At 50.2% G+C, this 18,284-nt stretch overlaps 1 protein-coding gene across 7 annotated transcripts in view; it reads right to left on the bottom strand.

Moving 5' to 3' along the window:
* The window catches only part of NAV1 (neuron navigator 1), a 250,152-nt gene that overhangs the window by 79,859 nt on the left and 152,009 nt on the right, over nt 1-18,284 (bottom strand). For 6 of the 7 annotated variants that reach the window (XM_058700093.1, XM_058700092.1, XM_058700091.1 and 3 more), the window contains 2 exons: nt 17,508-17,610; nt 12,006-12,371 (listed from right to left, as the gene is read on the bottom strand). In XM_058700093.1, coding sequence (XP_058556076.1) covers nt 12,006-12,371; nt 17,508-17,610 — 469 coding nt within the window. The remainder of the gene's footprint in view (nt 1-12,005; nt 12,372-17,507; nt 17,611-18,284) is intronic. The other variant, XM_058700097.1, reaches the window with a different exon arrangement.

Raw genomic sequence — 18,284 nt, 5'->3', positions numbered from 1 at the left:
ATGGGCCAGCGAGAAGAGAGGGTTCCGCGCCCAGCTGTGTTACTGCTCCGCAAATATTTACATGACCTCTGAGGAAACCTGCCTTTCTCACCGCCCCGCAGCTGGGAGAGGCAGCAGAGAGGAGGCAGCCCCATCAAATCTTAAACAGCGAGCTACTGTTTTAGCAGTCCTTAGCTTCATATCCTCCTGCCACCATCCCCAACCGCCAGCTCTCTGTGTGGCTCTGAGAACATGGGACAGATGGGATCATGGGAATCATCCCAATAAAGCCTCGACAGACCCTCAGCTGGCCTCTGTGGGCAGATGTGTGCGTATGCGCGCATGTGTCTGTAAGGCCTCCAGCTCAGACGCCTGAGGCCAGAAGCAATGACTTCAGAACAACCCCAGCACCCACCGCCCCAGGTTCTCCTTCACTGAGCTGGGGCTCTAATATCCGGAGAGGAATAGAAATCTCATACGCGTTGAGGAGGCATTGTCAATGTATCGTCCCTTTTATTCTCGAAACCCCTCTCAACATGTCTACGTCCGCCTCCCCCTCCCTGGTCCAAGCCATCACCTTCTCTTGCCTAGATTATTGTAGCACCTTCCTGTCCAGGTTCTCCCTGATTTCCCTGTGGCTCTTTTCCTCACAGTAGCCAGGCAGGCCCTTTACCAAACATGTCAGACCTCATCACTCCTCTCCCTGAGACCTTCCTGTGGGTCTCCCCTCTCACTTAGAAGAAAAGTCAAAGTCCTCACCTTGGTACAGAAGACCCTTTATTACCTGGCCCCTGCCTACCTGCTGATCTCACTTCTGACTACTCTCTTCCTTGTTTACTCTGTGTCAGCCACACTGACCTCGTGGCAGTTTCTTGAACACGTGCCCCTTCTTGCCTCAGGGCCTTTGCACATGCTCTTCTGTGCATAGTGAAGCCTTCCCTGACCACCGGATCTCAAATAGCCCCCACCCTGTCAGTCTCTGCCCCGTACCCTGCTGTACCCTGCTTTATTTCCTGATGCCACAGAGAGTCACCTAATCTAGTAGGTATTTATTTATTTGCCAGCTCTTTTTCATATATGAGTTTAAGAACAATGTCTATTTTTGTCCCTTGCTTTAGCTCCACATGTCTTGTATATAGTAGGTACTCTACAAATATTTATTAAATATATTAATAAATAGAATGAAGTGGGCATTATCATCCTTCCTTTCAGACAATGAGATGAAGCACAAAGAGGCTAAGTAACTTATCCAAGGTCATGCAAATGGTGAGTGGCAAACACGAGAATTAAATCCAGGTCAGTTGGACTCCGGAATGTTGTTTTTTTTTTTTTTCATTTTCTTTTTAAGGTTTATTTATTATTGAGAGACAGAGAGAGAGACAGAGCATGAGCATGGGAGGGGCACAGAGAGGAGGAGACCCGGAATCTGAAGCAGGCTCCAGCCTCTGAGCTGTCAGCACAGAGCCTGACGCGGGGCTCGAACTCACAAACCGCGAGATCATGACCTGAGCCGATGTCAGACACTTAACCTACTGAGCCACCCAGGCGCCCCTGGACTCCGGAATGTTTAAGCAACTTTGCCAACCTGTCTCCCGAGAACAGAAAACTAACCACAGGGACTGGTAGAGACATAAGAGACCATGTAGCTGCTGCCTCCCAGACTTCAGGGGCACCTCCTCAGAGCTGGGAAAAGCAGGATCTCTTAGCTGGAGCCTCACACAAGGAGCTTTTTGCCCTGGCTAAATCCGGTAAACAGGGATCCTCTGAGGAAAGTTCACTCCAGAAGGGCACAGGGCAGCTGGCTTTTCTTCCTGCCCGCCCCTCTACAGATTTGTGGCTCAGGAAGGGATGGTGACAGGCAGATGATAAGTTCTGCCCCTCCTCTCCTATTAACACTCGGCAGAATGTCAGCAGTCCTGGGAACCCCTGCTGGTAGAAGTCCTACCACCCAAACCTGGCCATGAGCCTGTCCCCATGGCCGGGTCCATGAAGATGGTGTCATTTCTGAACTGTGCCTTATCATCAAACCCACAGGGGCTGAGACAGAAGCCAGACACTGAAGTAAAGGATGGCAGAGAGACTAAGAAAGGTGACCAAGGAGGAGAGGGCTGGGAAAGGAGCTGGAAGAGAGTGAGCGGGCAGGAAAAGAGGGTGGGAAGGAGCTTGAAGATGCGACTCTTTCTTTCAGGCTGCAGATGTCCCATAAGAAAGAAGGGCAGGGCACAGAAAAGAACTCTTCTAACACAAGCTGGCCAAAGAGGGCAGGAAGGGTAGGCTGGTGAGAAGGGCTTGCCCTGCTCTGGGTCAGGCCCCCAGGCTGAACACAGCATCACTCACTCCTCTCTGGAAGAGTCCTTCCACCTCCCAGACATGCTCTCTGCCCGTCTGGTTGCTACCCCCTGCCCATCGGCAAGCTTGCACCCTCCCCACCCCCCACCCCCTGCCACTGGAATTAGTGCGCACACAGCCTCTTTGTACCCAGCCGCCTCTCACACACGTGTTTGGATGGGTCTCACACAGTGTCTGTCTGTCTCTCATTCCCCTCCTTGGCGTGCACATCACGAACACGCTGGCTCTGTTTATCTATGGCACATGCCCCAACATCAGCCTCTCCCACCTTGTCTCCCCACAACCCTGTCTTGCATATTCAGTGAATGTTGATCTGTTATGTAGCGACGTGCTTTGGGTCTCTCTGGGACTGTCTCTTTCCTTCTGCCTGCTTTTCAAAATCTAGACTTTTGTACATCTGCCTGAGCTTGTCCCAACATATAGGCAAGAACAATCCAGTCCTGCAGACTCTTTAGGGCATCCCTATGCACAGCTCAGTGGGTAAGCCTGCCTGCCTAGCCTGCTGGCCTTTCTTAGCTGCAATGAATGGTCTTTTGCTGCCTGGTCAGAGACATCTGATAGCCCAGAGGCCAGAGCTGGCCCCTCATGGACATCCTGGGACAGCTTAGCCTTTGAGCCAGAGTCAACAAGAACTTGTATTCACAGAGGCTTGGGTTGCTCCTTGTGCCTGTGGTCCTGAGCTCTTGGCTGTGGCTACTTGGTGGCTCTCCAAAGCAAGACCCTATCCTGGAAGATGGAGAGGTCACCTAAGGGCATTCCAAGTAGAGACCTCTAACGATGATTCACTGGCCAGTCAATGGCGTGACCTGAGAACATATTCTGCTGGGTGTTGAGAAAAAATAGAAGACAAGGTCTCTGTCCCTGGGAAGCTCCTACTCCAGTGGGAGGCACGTGATGCCTGCCCCCTCCCGGGCTTAAGGGGCACATGGGCTGAACACGGAGGGAAAGGGCTTCATGGTATACCCAGTGAGGCAGTAGGTATACCAACAAAAGGAGAGGACAAGGCAGTCAGAGGGCCTGGGTTTTCCCCTGGTTGCTGCCACTTTTAAGTTATGTGATCCCAGCAACCCTGTTAAGCAGTTTCCTCACTTGCAAACTGGGGGAAAGAATATCTAATTCAGTGTTAAGATTAAATAAAATAATAAGACACAGTGTTTTGTAAACCATATATGCTATGCAATTGTTAGAGAATCATAAAAGCACAAGTTACGACAGTATAAACTATACACACAAGTTCCAAGATGATTTTCAGAGTCAGGCAGGATTGCAGTGGGATGAATTAGAGAAGGCTTCCCGAAAGGAGAGGATTTGGCAGACAAGTGGGCAACTGGGTGTCACCATCTAGGTGGAAATGTTCCATTCTACACATGTCCTTTAGGACTTTTATCACTTTAATTTTCCAGGAGCCAACCAAGAGAAGGGAAGGAGGTCACATTTACTGAGCCCCTGCTGCATACCTGGTACATCAATGCCACATATTCTACAACATCCTTATAGGAATCTTATTCCCATAGAACTATTCCTACTAGAATGGATTCACAGCTTTCCCAAAGCCTCAGAGCTGGGATCTGAACCCAGGCCTGTCATACTTACAAACTTATGCTCCTTCTGTAATATCAGATTGCATGGAATTTCCAGACACTACTTGAGCCCAGCTGGTTTATCACAGAATATCAGGTTTGTGGGAAAAAGGAGGAGGGAGCTGACAATTAAAGAGGAGAGACAAGTGGACAGGCAGGCAGGTGGGCAGGGCTGGTGGGGAAAAGCCAAACCCATCTCAACGGCTTCCTCAATCCCTGATCCATCCTGATTGTCGACCAAATTGTATGTCTTCAAAACTCAGTGAAAACCCCAGCAGCTCAATTGTAGGTTACTAGGACACATCAGAGGAGGGGCCACGCCTCAGCCTGCATCGGTTGCCATGGCAACTAGCATACATCCAGCTGCCCCTCTGGAATACCTGGCTTACTCCCTCCTTCTATCAGCCCTGTTGGGTTTGAACAGACACCGTGATCTAGATTAACCCCACACAGCCTGCAGAGTGCTACCACTGCTCTTTTAAGAATTAAGGGGAAGGAAAAATAAAATAAGATAAAAACAGAGAGGGAGGCAAACCATAAGAGGCTCTTAACTATAGAGAACAAGCTGAGGGTTGCTGGAGAGGAGGTGGGTAGGGGCACGCGCTCAGAGCCTGGAGCCGATTTCAGATTCCATGTCTCTCTCTCTCTCTCTCTCTCTCTCTCTCTCTCTCTCTTCCACACTCATGCTTTCTCTCTCTCTCTCTCTCTTTCTCTCTCTCTTTCTCTCAAAAATAAACATTAAAAAAATTAAAAAAAAAAAAAAGAAATATCGGGGTGCCTGGGTGGCTCAGTCGGTTAAGCGTTCAACTTCAGCTCAGGTCATGATCTCACGGTTTGTGAGTTCGAGCCCCGCGTCGGGCCTGGTGCTGACAGCTCGGAGCCCGGAGCCTGCTTCCGATTCTGTGTCTCCCTCTCTCTCTCTGCCCCTCCCCGACTCACACTCTGTCTCTGTCTCTCAACAACGAATAAACGTTAAAAAAAAAAAAAAAAAAAGAACTCTCATTTTCAAGCATGAATGTTAAAATACACTATTCCAATATTATCATTTTGAATGTGCACGTGGCAGGTTAGGCCCATCAATTTGTGAATGTCTGCCATCAGATGGCTAACAAACAATAGCCAGCATTTGCTGAACACTTATTGTACATAAACATGTTAACAAATTTAATCCTCACATCAGTCTTACAGAGTAGGCACCGTTACCGTCCGTGTCTTTCAGCTAAGGAAACTGAGGCAGAGGGAGAATAAGCATTCACTCAAACTCACAAAGCTAATAAGAAGAGCCAGGACTCAGACCCAGGAGCTACAAGCCTTCACGCTAAATCACTACTGCCCTCCCACTCTGTGGGACGCTTATGTTGATAAGACCTGGTACCAAAGATCTGTTGATCTAACTGCACACTAGACTAAAAGAATAGCCAGATGGTATTGAAAAGCCAAACAAGATCATCCCATGCAAAGGAAGTCGAAGCCCAAGTTCAGTGAACCCATCTGCCAACCTGGAGAAATCTCATTTTGATACTCTTAACCGCTCCTAATTCAGCCAGAGGCCAGCAGCTAAATGAACAGGACAGTAAGTTGAGATCAGAATAATGTATTTCGAACCAAAGCTCTTTATAGGTTTCAAAGCACCCCTACATGTTCTCCTTTACTTGATCCTCACAATGCAAAAATGATTACCCTTTTACAAATGAACAAACTAAGACTCAGAGAGGTTACGGGACTTGCTCAGTGACACGCAGCAAGCTAGAGGAGTGCTTTGGATACAACTCCAGAGCTCCAGATGCCCCTCCCCCTGCACCACAGAGAAGTATCAACAAGGCTGCCTGTATGAACAGTTGCCTGCGGGTCAACATTGTAATTGTTATCCCCCAAATGGCAACAACCACTGTCTACTTCAACTACACATCACTTCTTTGGCCACTGACCCAGGAGGCATCTTATCTCCCTTTTAGATTTGAAGCCCTTCAAGGACAGACATGGAGTTTCCGTCTTCAGCTTGAACGTTGGATCTTCTCCAGAATGATCCCTTACCACCCTCTACCCCAATCCTTGTGGTTCGTGGGCAAACGCCAGGCCTGGGCCAGCTGCCTACTAGGTGGGATACCTAAAGAACTGACTACCAGGAAACAGAGAAGATAAAGCGGAAAGGTAAATATCCATGCTTCCTTGCCGACTCTCCCCGCTGCCCATTCAAGTTAAGAAGCTTCTCTTCTCTTTGTACAAATCCTACAAACCTGATGCCCATTCCAAGAGAATTCTTCACACTGAAGGTGGTTGGGTGGGGCATCTTGGGGTTTGCCAGTCAGACAGCCAAACTGGAGAGCAGCATATGAGGCTCCCTCTCAGGAGGGTGGCTGCAGACAGATGCTGAGGCCCGCTTAGCAAGGCTGGGAGGTGTCTCTTTAAGGCTTGGGCTCACTGCCTCTGGGAGCAAAGAGCCAGCCTGGGAGAAGGCAGGGGCCTACAGTTTATTTTAGTTGACATTTTTCAACGTCAGGACACTTCAGAGCCAAGAAGGAAACGAATCCCATCTGTTCCTGAGCCCCCAAGCACAGTTCAAGAGGACAGTCTGGAGAAGGGAGGGGAGGCGAGGAGGGAACAAGAAGACTGGAACATCCAGCCACACACATGGAGCAGGAAACCACCTGAGGAGAGACACAGGGCATGGCAGACAGTCTCGAGAAATCCCGCTGCCCCTCTGACACACAGCCACAGAGCTCTTTCAAGATGGGGCCTGCTGGTTCCGTCGAAGGCTCTGAGGCCTCTGGCACAGGTCGCTGGACAACAGCCCTGCCAGGGCTGCCGAAGACACAACCCTGTACGGTGTGAAGGGAGCCCACTGGAGGTGTGCGATGCTGCACCTAGAGGAGTGCTGCTGCCAGCCAAGCCTGGGGCTCCCGCTCCTTAACCGCTGCACAGCTCAGATGCAGCCCACCCAAGCCGCCACTTACGTGGGTGGAAACAGAGGCATTGAGAGGTAAATCCGAGTTAAAACAGGGAAGGGATGGAGGGCCGTCTGACCTCCTTCCCTGCTGGGCACACTTGGTCCCTGTACCCAGTGCCTGTATTTACCTCTGCATGGGAGCCCATCCTCTCTTCCCCTTCTGCTCTAACCCGGGGTGCCAGGGACGGGAAGGACAGACAGATGGCTATGGAACTTATCTTCTTACTTAGATTAAATTCCAGACCTTCCTATTTTTAGAAAAACAAATTGCTGCTCTCTTTGCAAGAGGTAAAAATGTCTCGAACTGTCATTTAGGACAGTCAGCAGCCAACTTGAAGTTGTTTATGGTGTCATGCTTTGGATACTACCCTGGGCAGGACTAGTGTCAGGTGGTGATTAGTCCAGGTGCCAAATTTTAAGAGGATCATTGACAGCTTGAGAGCTTCCAGGAGAGAATGACCAGGACAATCGGGAAAAGTGGGTCATTTAAGAAAGTAATGAAATAAACTGGGGACTTCTTTGGGGCGGGGGCGGTTAGAGAAGAGACTATCTGAGCAATCATTAAGAACATGCTGAAATATCTGAATGAAGATTTATACTTATTCTATTTTTCTTGGATGACAGCATTCGAATCAATAGGCAGAAGTGAACCAGATTTCGGATGAATATTTAGAAACTGTCTTATAATTTTGTTCTATTTGAAATAGAATAAGCTCACTATGTCTAGGCAAGACAAGACTAAAAGACTGGCTTTCAGGAATGCTATAAAGAAGAGTCTTGTACTTTATGGGAAGATGGACTAGGCCAGAGTCACTGAGAAGCTTTAGAAAAATACGGCTTCCTGAGTAGCAGAGAATCTGCCTTGGTAGGTCTGGAATGAGATTTGGAATCCATATTTTTAAAAAGTCCCATCAGCTATAAACCTCTTAGAAAGAAACACAGAGAAAAGGTTCATGGCATTGGATTTGGCAGTGATTTCTTGGATACAACACCCAAAGCACAGGCAACAAAAGAAACAATAGATAAATCGGACTTCATCAAAATGAAGAATGTTTGTGCGCAAAGGACACGATCAACAGAATGAAAAGGTAACCCACAGAACGGGGAAATATATTCTCAAATCATGTGTCTCATAAGGGATTCATATCCAGAATATATAGAGAACTCCTACAACTCAACAACAACCCAATTAAAAAATGGGCAAAGGACTTGAATAGACATTTCTCCAAAGAAGATATACAAATGGCCAATAAACACATGAAAAGATGTTCAACACTGCCACTCATCAGGGAAACACAAATCAAAACCACCGCGAGATACCACTTCACACTCATCAGGATGGCTATTATTAAAAAACCAACCAACCAGCCAAACAAACAAACAATCAAACAAACAAAAGGTGTTGGTAAGGATGTGAAGAAATTGGAACCCTCATGCATTGCTGGTGGGAACGTAAAATGGTATGGCCACTGTGGAAAAAACAGTATGGAGTTTCCTCACAAAATTAAAAATCGGATTACTATATGATTCAAGACGTCTAGGTATACACTCCAAAGAACTGAAAGCAAGGACTTGAACAGATATTTGTACCCCAATGTTCATAGCAGGATTACAGCTGAATGGGTAAACAAAATGTGGTACATGCATACGGTAAGCTATCATTGAGCCTAGGAAAGGAAATTGATACATATTACACATGAATGAACCTTGAGGCAATCATGCTCGGTAAAACAGACCAGTCACAGAAAGACAAATACTGTACGACTCCATCTACATGAGGTACCTAGAGCAGTCAAGTTCAGACAGACAGAAAGTAAGTGGTGGTGGCCAGGAACTGGGTAGGGGGGAGGGGGGGGGAGGGGAAGATGAAGAGTCAGCGTTTAATGGAGACAGAGTTTCAGTTTGGGAAGGTGAAGAAAGTTCTGGAGACAGATGGTGGGGACGGTTATACAACACTATGAATGTACTCCATGCCACTGAACTGTACTTTTGAAAGTGGCTGACATATTAACCATATATAAAAAACATGTATTTTACCACAATTAAAAAAAACATAATTAAAAAACATAGGATTCTTTCAGCAGCAGATTCACCTTCCTCATTCTAGTTCGCTGAGCTGCAGTTTGAAGAATTTGCCTACTCTGACCCCACCCCCCAGACTGGCAACCCAGGAAAAAGGCCTGGTGTCTGGAGGGAGCAGGGAGGGCTGACGTGGGACTGAACACTGGCTTGGGGAGAGCGCCCAAGGGGCTGCTGCTCCCCCAGCAGATAAGCGAGAGCGCTTAGAATCACTGCCTTCTTGCCTGGCTCGTTCAGATGGCTCGTGGCTGATTATGTCGCTCAGTGGGGAGGGCAGAGGCTTCACCTCTGTCTCTGGCCCCAGTGCTGAGAGCTCCTGGGAGGCAGCAAAGTGAATGGCAGTGGGAGGGGCTGAGGAGGGGTCAGTGTGCGGGTGGGAACAGCCCTACCCGTTTCATGAACAGGGAAAACAATTTTCTTAGCAACAGGACACTTTCTAAATTATAAAACCTGGATGGAACCCACAGTGGGGACAGGAGGGCCAACAAGAGGCTCAGCAAGGGGCACTCTCTTCAAGATTTGCTGGAATCTAGGATGCCCAGTCTCCAGTGAAATAGCACAACACTTAACCATGAAAACACATAATTGAGGAGGGATTGTTTACATTAAAATTACTGGGATTATAGGTGGGTTTCCCTCATCTCGGACTTCCTTAGCACGTTTAAGGGTGGGTGTGTCTGCAGTCTGGGCAAGGAAGTCAACAAACGGAGAAACCTTAAAACTGTAAGTGTTAAAAGAGTTCCTGCTCATTGCGGATTGACCATAAAAAACACACATGAAATTATCTTGGAAACCAGCATTACAGTTTATAGTGAGGTCCACTTTGTGGATATTGCCATGCCAACACTTTCTTCCCCCTATGAACTTGAGGCTTCCCTGGGCCCGTGGTCAGTTGGTGGATGTGCAGGAAGGGCAAGTTCTCATTCATGCTCTAGCCTCAGTGAAGTCTATGTTTTCAATGACTTAGGGGCATGCACACTGTCCAGAGGAAAGGGATAAAGAAAGGGTGCTAGAGGGTGGATTAAGGACATTTTTCCTGGCCCTCCTCTGCCCAGTATTCCATACCTTTACCTCCGCGTCCCCTCAAATCTATGTTCCCAGGATTGGCCAGCAGCCACTACATCTGTCTTTATTGCTAATTCTGAGTGGCACTGTGGTGAGACTGCACACTCCCTGTGGGCAAGTCTGGGACTCTAGAGTGCAAAAGCCCCTCTCCTCCTTCACAATGGCATTTTAACAATTAACAGTAATAATAGCAAAAAAAAAAAAAAAAGCTAACATTTAGTGAGCATTTAGAATGAGCCAGGAATTATTCCAAACATTTTACATATATTTATCTACTTAACCCTTATAACCATCCTGAGATAAGTCCTATTATCTGCATTTAGCAGGTAGACAAACTAAAGCCTGGAGAGGTTAACTTGCCCAAGCTCACACAGCTAGGAAATCCTGCGGCCTGCCTCAGACTGGGATCTCCCCAGAGTCAGGAGTCTTGTGCCTTCTGATGTTTGGGGAATTTTCTGCCATGGCCATTGTGTGCACCTTGGGGGATGGCTCCACCTCCCTCTGTCTGGGAGCTCCCTGACGGCTGGGGCTCTAGTCCTTCCACCACAAGAGGAACTTTCAGAGCTCTTTGCCCTGCAGGGGTTGTGCCTCCCTTTGCCCTATCCAACTGGGAGCTCTCAGAGGGCAGGAACTGGACCTGTCCTCAGAGAAGCAGCTTCCTGGCACAGGGGCTGTGCAGAGCACAGACACCTTCGCTCTCCTTCCTGCCCAGCAAAGCCCTCTGAGCACAGGAGGAGCTGGATGGCTTTTCTTCGATCCCAGCTCCGAGCTGGTGGTTCTGAGCGTGAGGTCGGCCGGCCCCTGGGATTTAAGAGGCAGTAAACAGTCTCATTGGTGAGTCAGTTGTTTTGCTGCAGAGCAGCCTCATCAGCTGGACAGGCCCTGCCTAGTCCCTCCAAGTTTGTCCCCAGGGGTGCGGAACAGTGGATGGCCTGGCGCTCAGCTCGCAGTCCTTTCCTAGGAGGGGCTACTTTTCATTCTGTTCAAGTTTGGGATTTTTATTGGGAAGAGGTAGTCCCTGAGAGGGATAGGGGGAAGGGGTGTTGTCGCTACTTGTGTGGTCCCTTGGAAAGTCCCAGCAAACCAAGAAGGAAGAGCGGAAGTAGCAGGGAGCTAAAAGATGCTCTGGAGAAGGTTCCAGAACCACTACAGCTCTCTAGTCTCAGGGCTTGGAACAGTTGGGCCAGGACCGTTTACACCCTCTCTCCCCCCACTTCTTTCTTCCCATCTTCTCCCCTCACTTCCCAGACTGTCACCTACATCCGCGTCGCTCCGCAAACCCAACCCTGCCAGTTGGGGCAGAAAAGAGAAGATGAGGGTCCCTGTGGGGCAAAGCACAGGAAGTAAGTAAACTAACAGACCCGGATAGGAACTAGGAAGTTGCATGATTGGCAGGTCTGTGGAGGAAGAAACCAGAGGAGTGGAACCTGAGGGCCACGGGGGAAGGCACGGACCAGAGGGGCCGGGAACCCCGGCGAAGGAAGGAGAGCCACCACTACCACTTTTCTGTCTCAGCAGTGCTTTCCCCTGAGCGCTTTCGTGTTCTCTCCCTGTTAGACTCCGAGGCAGACGGATGTAGTACTATCATCCTCTTTTCCCAAGTGGGATAGCAGATGACGTTGTCCGAAGCCCACACGGAGTTGGCGGAATTGGCACTGACGCCCTTTCCCAGGGCCCTTCCTACCTGCCTTTTCCGGGTTCGAGGGAGGAGGGCGGGACATACCATAGAACGACAGCCCCACGGGCCAATGGGAGGGAGGCCTCTCCATTAACCAATCAGCTCTTCAGGTGGCGGCCCCACCCACCGCACCGAAGTTTGGTATAAACCACATCAAATTTCAGGGGCGGCCACAACCAGTGCACGAAGGCCCTGCCCGGCTGTCTCCCGTCACAGCGCGGCTACCCAAACTCCTGTCATGAGTCCCGCTCGCCTCAAGGAATCCCGTTCCACCGGTCTTCCCCCTGCCCTCTCTAGTCCCCTTGTCCAGCTGCGCAAGAGACCTTACCCGGTAGTGATGTCGTCGTCTTCCGTCATGGTCTTGCCCATGAGGTCGCTGTCGCTCATGTAGCCGGACTTGAGGTCCACCTCGTCCGAGTCCAGGGACTCGACCAGCTCCAGGCGGGAGATGTGGCTGAGCTTGCTCGGGCTGCGCATGGGCATGGTGTGCGAGTAGTGGGCCCGCTCCCCGTGCATGTACCAGGCGGGCGGCCCCTCGGAGCGGCAGCCCCCGCCCACCGAGGGCGCGTCCCCAGCCTGCAGCCGCGGGCTGGACTGGCCATAGCGCCAGGACAGAGGGGACGAGCGGCTGGAGAGGCTGGACACACTGCGAGGGTTGGCGTCGTCACTGTCGTAGCAGGTCATCTCCAGGGAGCTGGGCAGAGGGCAGAGGGCAGAAGGGCAGAGGGCAGAAGGGCACTGGTTTTCATTCCGGCAGGGCCGCTCTGTGCCCTGCCCGCGCAGACCGCACCGCAGCGACCCTTCTCCCTTCCCGTGCCCTCCCGCCTCCTCTGCACCTGTCCAGGTGGGCTCCACCTTCTCCAGGAGGCCTTTCATTGGGTACGGCACCCCTGTTATATGTTACCTGAGGTTGTCAGAGGAAAGGGATTTTAAGTGTGAAGGGAACCAATTACGTACACTGCTAAGGGCACAGATTTTGTAATATGAGCTGGATTTTAATCCTTTTCTACCATTTATTTGTAAGTGAGCTGGAGGTGAAGTAATCAACCTTGCTAAGCCACCATTTCCTCATCTGTAAAATGGAGATACTATAGCTACTCCATACAGTTGTAAGGATCACATATGTAAATGCCTAACACAGTGCCTGGTATATAGAAGTTGCTCAATAAATGGGAAGGGTCCATTGAGATCTCTTGGGGGAAGTGGGATAATCTGGTCACCTTGAGCTTAAAAGGCCTTGATCATTCATTTGTTCAGGGCATGTCTATCACCTCTCTATTAACGAGCTGGGAGCAAGTTGACTTCCAAACCAGAGAGGGCCAAGTCTGGAGTAGGGTACAGAGGGTGTGGAAAAGCTTTGGCAACCTGAGATATGTGTCTGGTTCCCAGTAAGACTAGGCCCAGCCAAAGGTCTGGGGCATGAGGAGACAGAAGCAGAACCTCACCAGAGAACAGAAGCAGCCTTAACTGGAAAGAGGAGAGAACATATGGAAATGGACAAGAACGTCCCACGCCGCGAGCCCTGCTAGGCCAGGCCAGGGAAGCATGCCCAGGTTTTGCGGGATAACCTGAGGGGGTATGGGAGCTGGACAAGGAGCTGCCTTTCTCCCTCAGGGACCACGGTGGTTGCAGAGAGAAAGGCCAGTTGGGATCTGCTTGGAGACGTGGCCTAGATTTGGGTTCAGACAGAGACTAACTGATAATCCCACCCAGCCCGGCCCAAATCAACCATAGGTAAGGTCTCAGTGGCTCGGCCTAACTAAAACCATGCAGGGCTGAGTTAACCAAAATAGGATCTTTAGGCCGAGAAAGCCAGGCAGCTAAGGCAGTCTGTGGCTGGACATGGGTTACGCAAAGCACAGGAATCTTCATTCCGTGAGCACATCTATTTCTTAGCCACTTCAGGGGTTAAGGTATGAATGAGGTATGAATGAACTTTTGTAAAGTTCCTGGAAAAAAAGAAGATCCTCCCAAACTGTCTCTACCAACCCTGAGAAAACAAGGGGTTATTTTTTGATCAACAGAATAGGAGGAGCCCAAAAAATTAAAAATAGAACTACCCTACCCTCAGCAATTGCACTACTAGGTATTTATCCAAGGGATACAGGTGTGCTGTTTCGAAGGGACACATGCACCCCCATGTTTATAGCAACACTATCCACAATAGCCAAAGTATGGAAAGAGCCCAAATGTCCATCGATGGATGAACGGATAAAGAAGATGTGGTATAGATATGCAGTGGAGTATTACACGGCAATCAAAAAGAATGAAATCTTGCCCTTTGCAACTACGTGGATGGAATTGGAGGGCATCATGCTAAGCGAAATTAGTCAAAGAAAAATATCATACGACCTCACTCATATGTGGACTTTAAGATACAAAACTGATGAACATAAGGGAAGGGAAGCAAAAATAATACAAAAACAGAGAGGGGGACAAAACAAGAGACTCTTAAATACGGAGAGCAAACTGAGGGTTGCTGGAGGGCTTGTGGGTGGCGGGATGGCCTAAGTGGGCAAGGGGCATTAAGGAGGACACTTGTCGGGATGAGCACCGGGTGTCATATGTAGGGGTTCAATCACTAGATGCTACTCCCGAAATCATTATTGCACTATATGCTAACGAACTTGGATGTAAATTAAAAAAATAAAAGAACAGGAGGAGCCAAATGACCCTTGAACCTGAGCATGCTGGTGGTCCCTACAGAAGTCCTGTGGACGAGGCTGGGGGAACCCTGGCTGGGCAGGGCGATCGGTGACTGCTGCTTCTGCCCCTTCCAGGGGCTTCCTGACCTGGTCCACACCCAACTTCTCCCCTCTGGGCCCTCCTTTGTGTTCTATGTGCACTTTCTCATACGCTGTGTTATTTCTGTTTCTAATTACTGTGGACCTCAGAGAGAGTGGAAGTTCCCTGAAGGAGACTGTGGGCCTGTGCGACTCTGTCTGCCTTGCTCACCGCTGTGTTGCCGCACTTTGCACAGGGCCTGGCATGTACGGGGTACACGCACAAGGACAAATCGATGAGGAACAAACCCAAGATGTGTTGAGTTGAAGAGCAGGGAGGCTCTTGTCGTAAGACTCAGTACAGGGATTCACGCGGTGTTTAATAAAAACAAACTGACCGTGACAATGAGATGAGGAGGGGAACGAAAGGGATGATGATGATGACCATGGTGACAGGGCGCTGGAGAGCTCCAGGACAGCCAGTTTTCATAGTCAGTCTACACCATGGTAATACAATTAGTGAGGAGTGTGGGTCATGCTCAGCAGACTCCTCAGTTCTATTCCTGGCCTACTCCTGTTTAGCTCTGTGCACTCAAAGTGCCTCTTCATCTATTTCACTGCTCTTTTCTACCCCCCAAACACATCTCCAGACATCTCTAAGTCAGTCGGGGGAGGATTCTAGCTTAAAATTTCAGTTCTTGACTTCCAGCCCTGCATCCAGCCCTTCAGTCTTGCTTCTCTCTCTCTCTCTCTCTCTCTCTCTCTCTCTCTCTCTCTGGGGTTGGGAGAACGGCAGTCCTGGAGCAGAGAGAGAGTTTCATTTCCTCTCCAGCCCCAGCCCCCTGACCCAGACACTCTCCCTGTTGGGGAAACAAGCCAGTAGAAATAGAGGAAGCAGGACAGAAATAAAGATTTCTGAAAAAGGAATTGAATCTAGCGTTAGCCTGTAAGTTCCAGAGTGAAAATGACCTTGCTGAAAGTGCTCACTGGATGGTAAGCTCCTCATCAAGTATAAAGCCTGTGTTTGTTCTGGGGTTTGGTGCCCAGCACTGTGCCTGGCATGGATTCTAAGCTTGCTGGACACAGAACCCACCCTAATCGGCCTGTGTGACTCTGGCAAGGGACCCCCTCTCCCCAGCCTCGCCTGCTGCTTCTCTAACCCAGAGGATATGAAAATATCCTGTCTACTCCCAGGACTGAGGGAAGTGCTGATTGATGGAGAGCACTTTAAAAAGTAAAAGAGCCATAAAAACTCAAGGAATCATTGTTTTGGCTATCAAAGTGTGGAACAGGGATAATATAAACCAAAGGCTAAGACAGGAAGTGGCTCTGGGTCCACAGTAAACAGCAAAACCAGCTTCAGCGCTCTTGGTTTTTTGTTTTTTGTTTTTTGTTTTTTTCCATAAAGGGAGATAGTAGCCAGAGGCCTGAGGCTCTCCCCCTCAAACCAGTCAGCTTTATGCAAAAGGTTTTCAGCCTCACTCCCCTCTACCCCAAACAGAAAGCAAAAAGAGAGGTCAGGCTGTCCTGCTTAACTGGCTGGCTGCTCAGAGTCAGTGGCACCGGGACACTGAAGCTGCTGCTTCTAGCCTTCCCCTGTGGCTGAGTCATTTGGGGTGGGACCCTCTCAGCGATGAAACACTTTCTGCCTTCTTTGGCATGGAGCTGGCATGTGATTTGGTGCTGAGAGCCGTTCTAACAACTTCTCTGGATGGGGGAAGGAGGAACGTTCAAAATTTTATCCACTGGGTCCCTGAACTGGTGAGCCAAGCTGAGCCCGGCCCCTGTGCCACTTGGTCCTGTTCAGGGCTTTGAGGGATAGAGGCTGGAGACAAATATAAGGGGGCCTGAGCCCCAGGGCCTCTGGGAGCCCCACCTTGCACTCTTTTCCTCAGATGTCCTGACCACATCCCTTTCAGTAGTCTGGGTTCTGCTTGCCTAACCCCATAGAGTAGAGGCTTTGACTTAGCATTTAAAATATTTCAGTTATCTGGGAACAAAGAGCTGAATGTCTAATATGAAGGCTAGGATGGACTAGGCAGAAGAAGAGTGGAGGGAGGGAGAGGGGTGTTCTTAAGTAGAAGAACTAGAGCCAATGGGTAAGAGCTGTTGAGGCCTGATTTCAGTTCCACTTCCTAGTCATGGCAATCCCACAGCACACTGAGATGACTGACAGGTAATGAGTTCCCTGTCGTTGGAAGTATGTAAATTTAGTCTGGCTACCATTTGGCCACACACTTAGGCTAAGAAAAGCCCCTATCCTATTGTCTTTCTGTCCCAACTTTGCTCTCATTTTCCAACCCCAGAAGATGGGGAGGAACCAATCTCCAGTCCAACTGGAGAGGTCACCTAATCCCTCTCAGCCTTCCTGCTCCACACCCCCCGTGATTTCCTAATCCTGGCCATCTGCTCCCTTTCTTTCTACCCCCAGAGTGTAGCCTGGCCCTCTATCCCCCTTGGAGCTGACAGCATGAGCTCATCTGGGCAGCCCAAGGAGGCAGTGGGGGGAAATTCTGAGTCATGGCAGAGGCTGTGGCCAGCCTGCCACTCCAGGAAGAGGTTCCACGGGAGGGATAAGTGCCCCGCGCCGCTGGAGGCAGCAAGGTCTCTACAGGGTGGGGTGGAGGGGCACACCCCATGGCATGGATCTGAATGACATGGAGGCCGGGCACCCAGGCCTCCCTCAGCCACTGTCTGAAGAGGCAAGAGGGCACCTGACAGAAGATTGACAAGATGCCGGAAGCTGGGACAGGCAGGATCCCAGAATCCTCTAACAACAGACGCTTCGGAACAGGCAAGGGACAGCATTTGCAGCAGATGAGGAGGCTGACACCCAAGGAGGGAAAGTGGACATCGCAGGTCACACCCTGGGTCATGTGGTGGCTTGCGCTTCCCATCCCCCACTCTGGCGATTTTCACATTCATTGCCCGCAATGAATCTCACACTCAAGCACAAGCTGATGCCAGCCAAGCCAAGCTTCTCTCGCCAAGACGGCCGATTCTCCGCTCCTGCGGCTCTGTGCCACGGCGCTCCGAAGCCCTGCCCTCCAGAGTGGGAGACAGAGACAGCAGCGGGGGGCACAGCCCCTTCCGCAGCTTGGACTTACCTGTGAGTCACCTGGGACCCTCGCAGGCTGGACATGGTCTCTTCCAGGTTCTGTCGAAGATCCAGGACGTTCTGCACTGTCCTCTTTCTCTGGGACTCTGGGTCTGGAGGGAGAAAAGCGCAGTTGGGTGAATGGAAAAGTTGCTGCTGAGAGCTGAGGGTGTCACGGAGTGGAGACTGATCATGTCCCCGGGACACCACTCCCCACGCTGTGCTGGTCACCCTGGGCACATGCCCTTGACCACCTGACGTCTCGACCCCGGAAAGGGGCTGTAGGCATGGGGCCTTCTGTGTTGTGCACTCCTCCCAGACCCCCTGGGGAATGGCTTCTGCTGGCTTCACTTTGGGGAGGCCCTGCTTCTCACAGCTGAGGTCCTGGGCAAGGTTCCCATGGTTGAGGTCACGTGGAACGTCTGCCCGAAACCCCGTCTCCAGTGATGTGTTGGTAAATGTTTAACAATTGGCTCTTGGAGGCCGGGACGCCCTGACTTGGAGCGTTTGCCACTATCTGTGGTGTAAATACTCCCGTGGCCCTTTTAAGCTACCAACGTGATGTCACTGACTGCAGGGTTAGGAAGAGATGCTACTAATTGGCTCTGGGGAGCTGGGACGAGCCAGCTTCAGCATATCACACTCCCGGAGCCCTGAGCACTGACAGGGAATGTCTGGAGTTGTTCTATGGGGTCCAGGAGAGCCAGTGCAGATAGAGCGCTTGTCTACAAGTGAGGCAGCTGGAGGGCATGGCAGTCCTGCCCAAGAGCGTGGACTGAACTCTGGG

Source organism: Neofelis nebulosa, chromosome 15, assembly GCF_028018385.1.
Source record: "Neofelis nebulosa isolate mNeoNeb1 chromosome 15, mNeoNeb1.pri, whole genome shotgun sequence".
NCBI lineage: Eukaryota > Metazoa > Chordata > Mammalia > Carnivora > Felidae > Neofelis > Neofelis nebulosa.
Note: the sequence above shows the minus strand (reverse complement) of the source record. Positions and strands in the feature narration are given on the sequence as shown.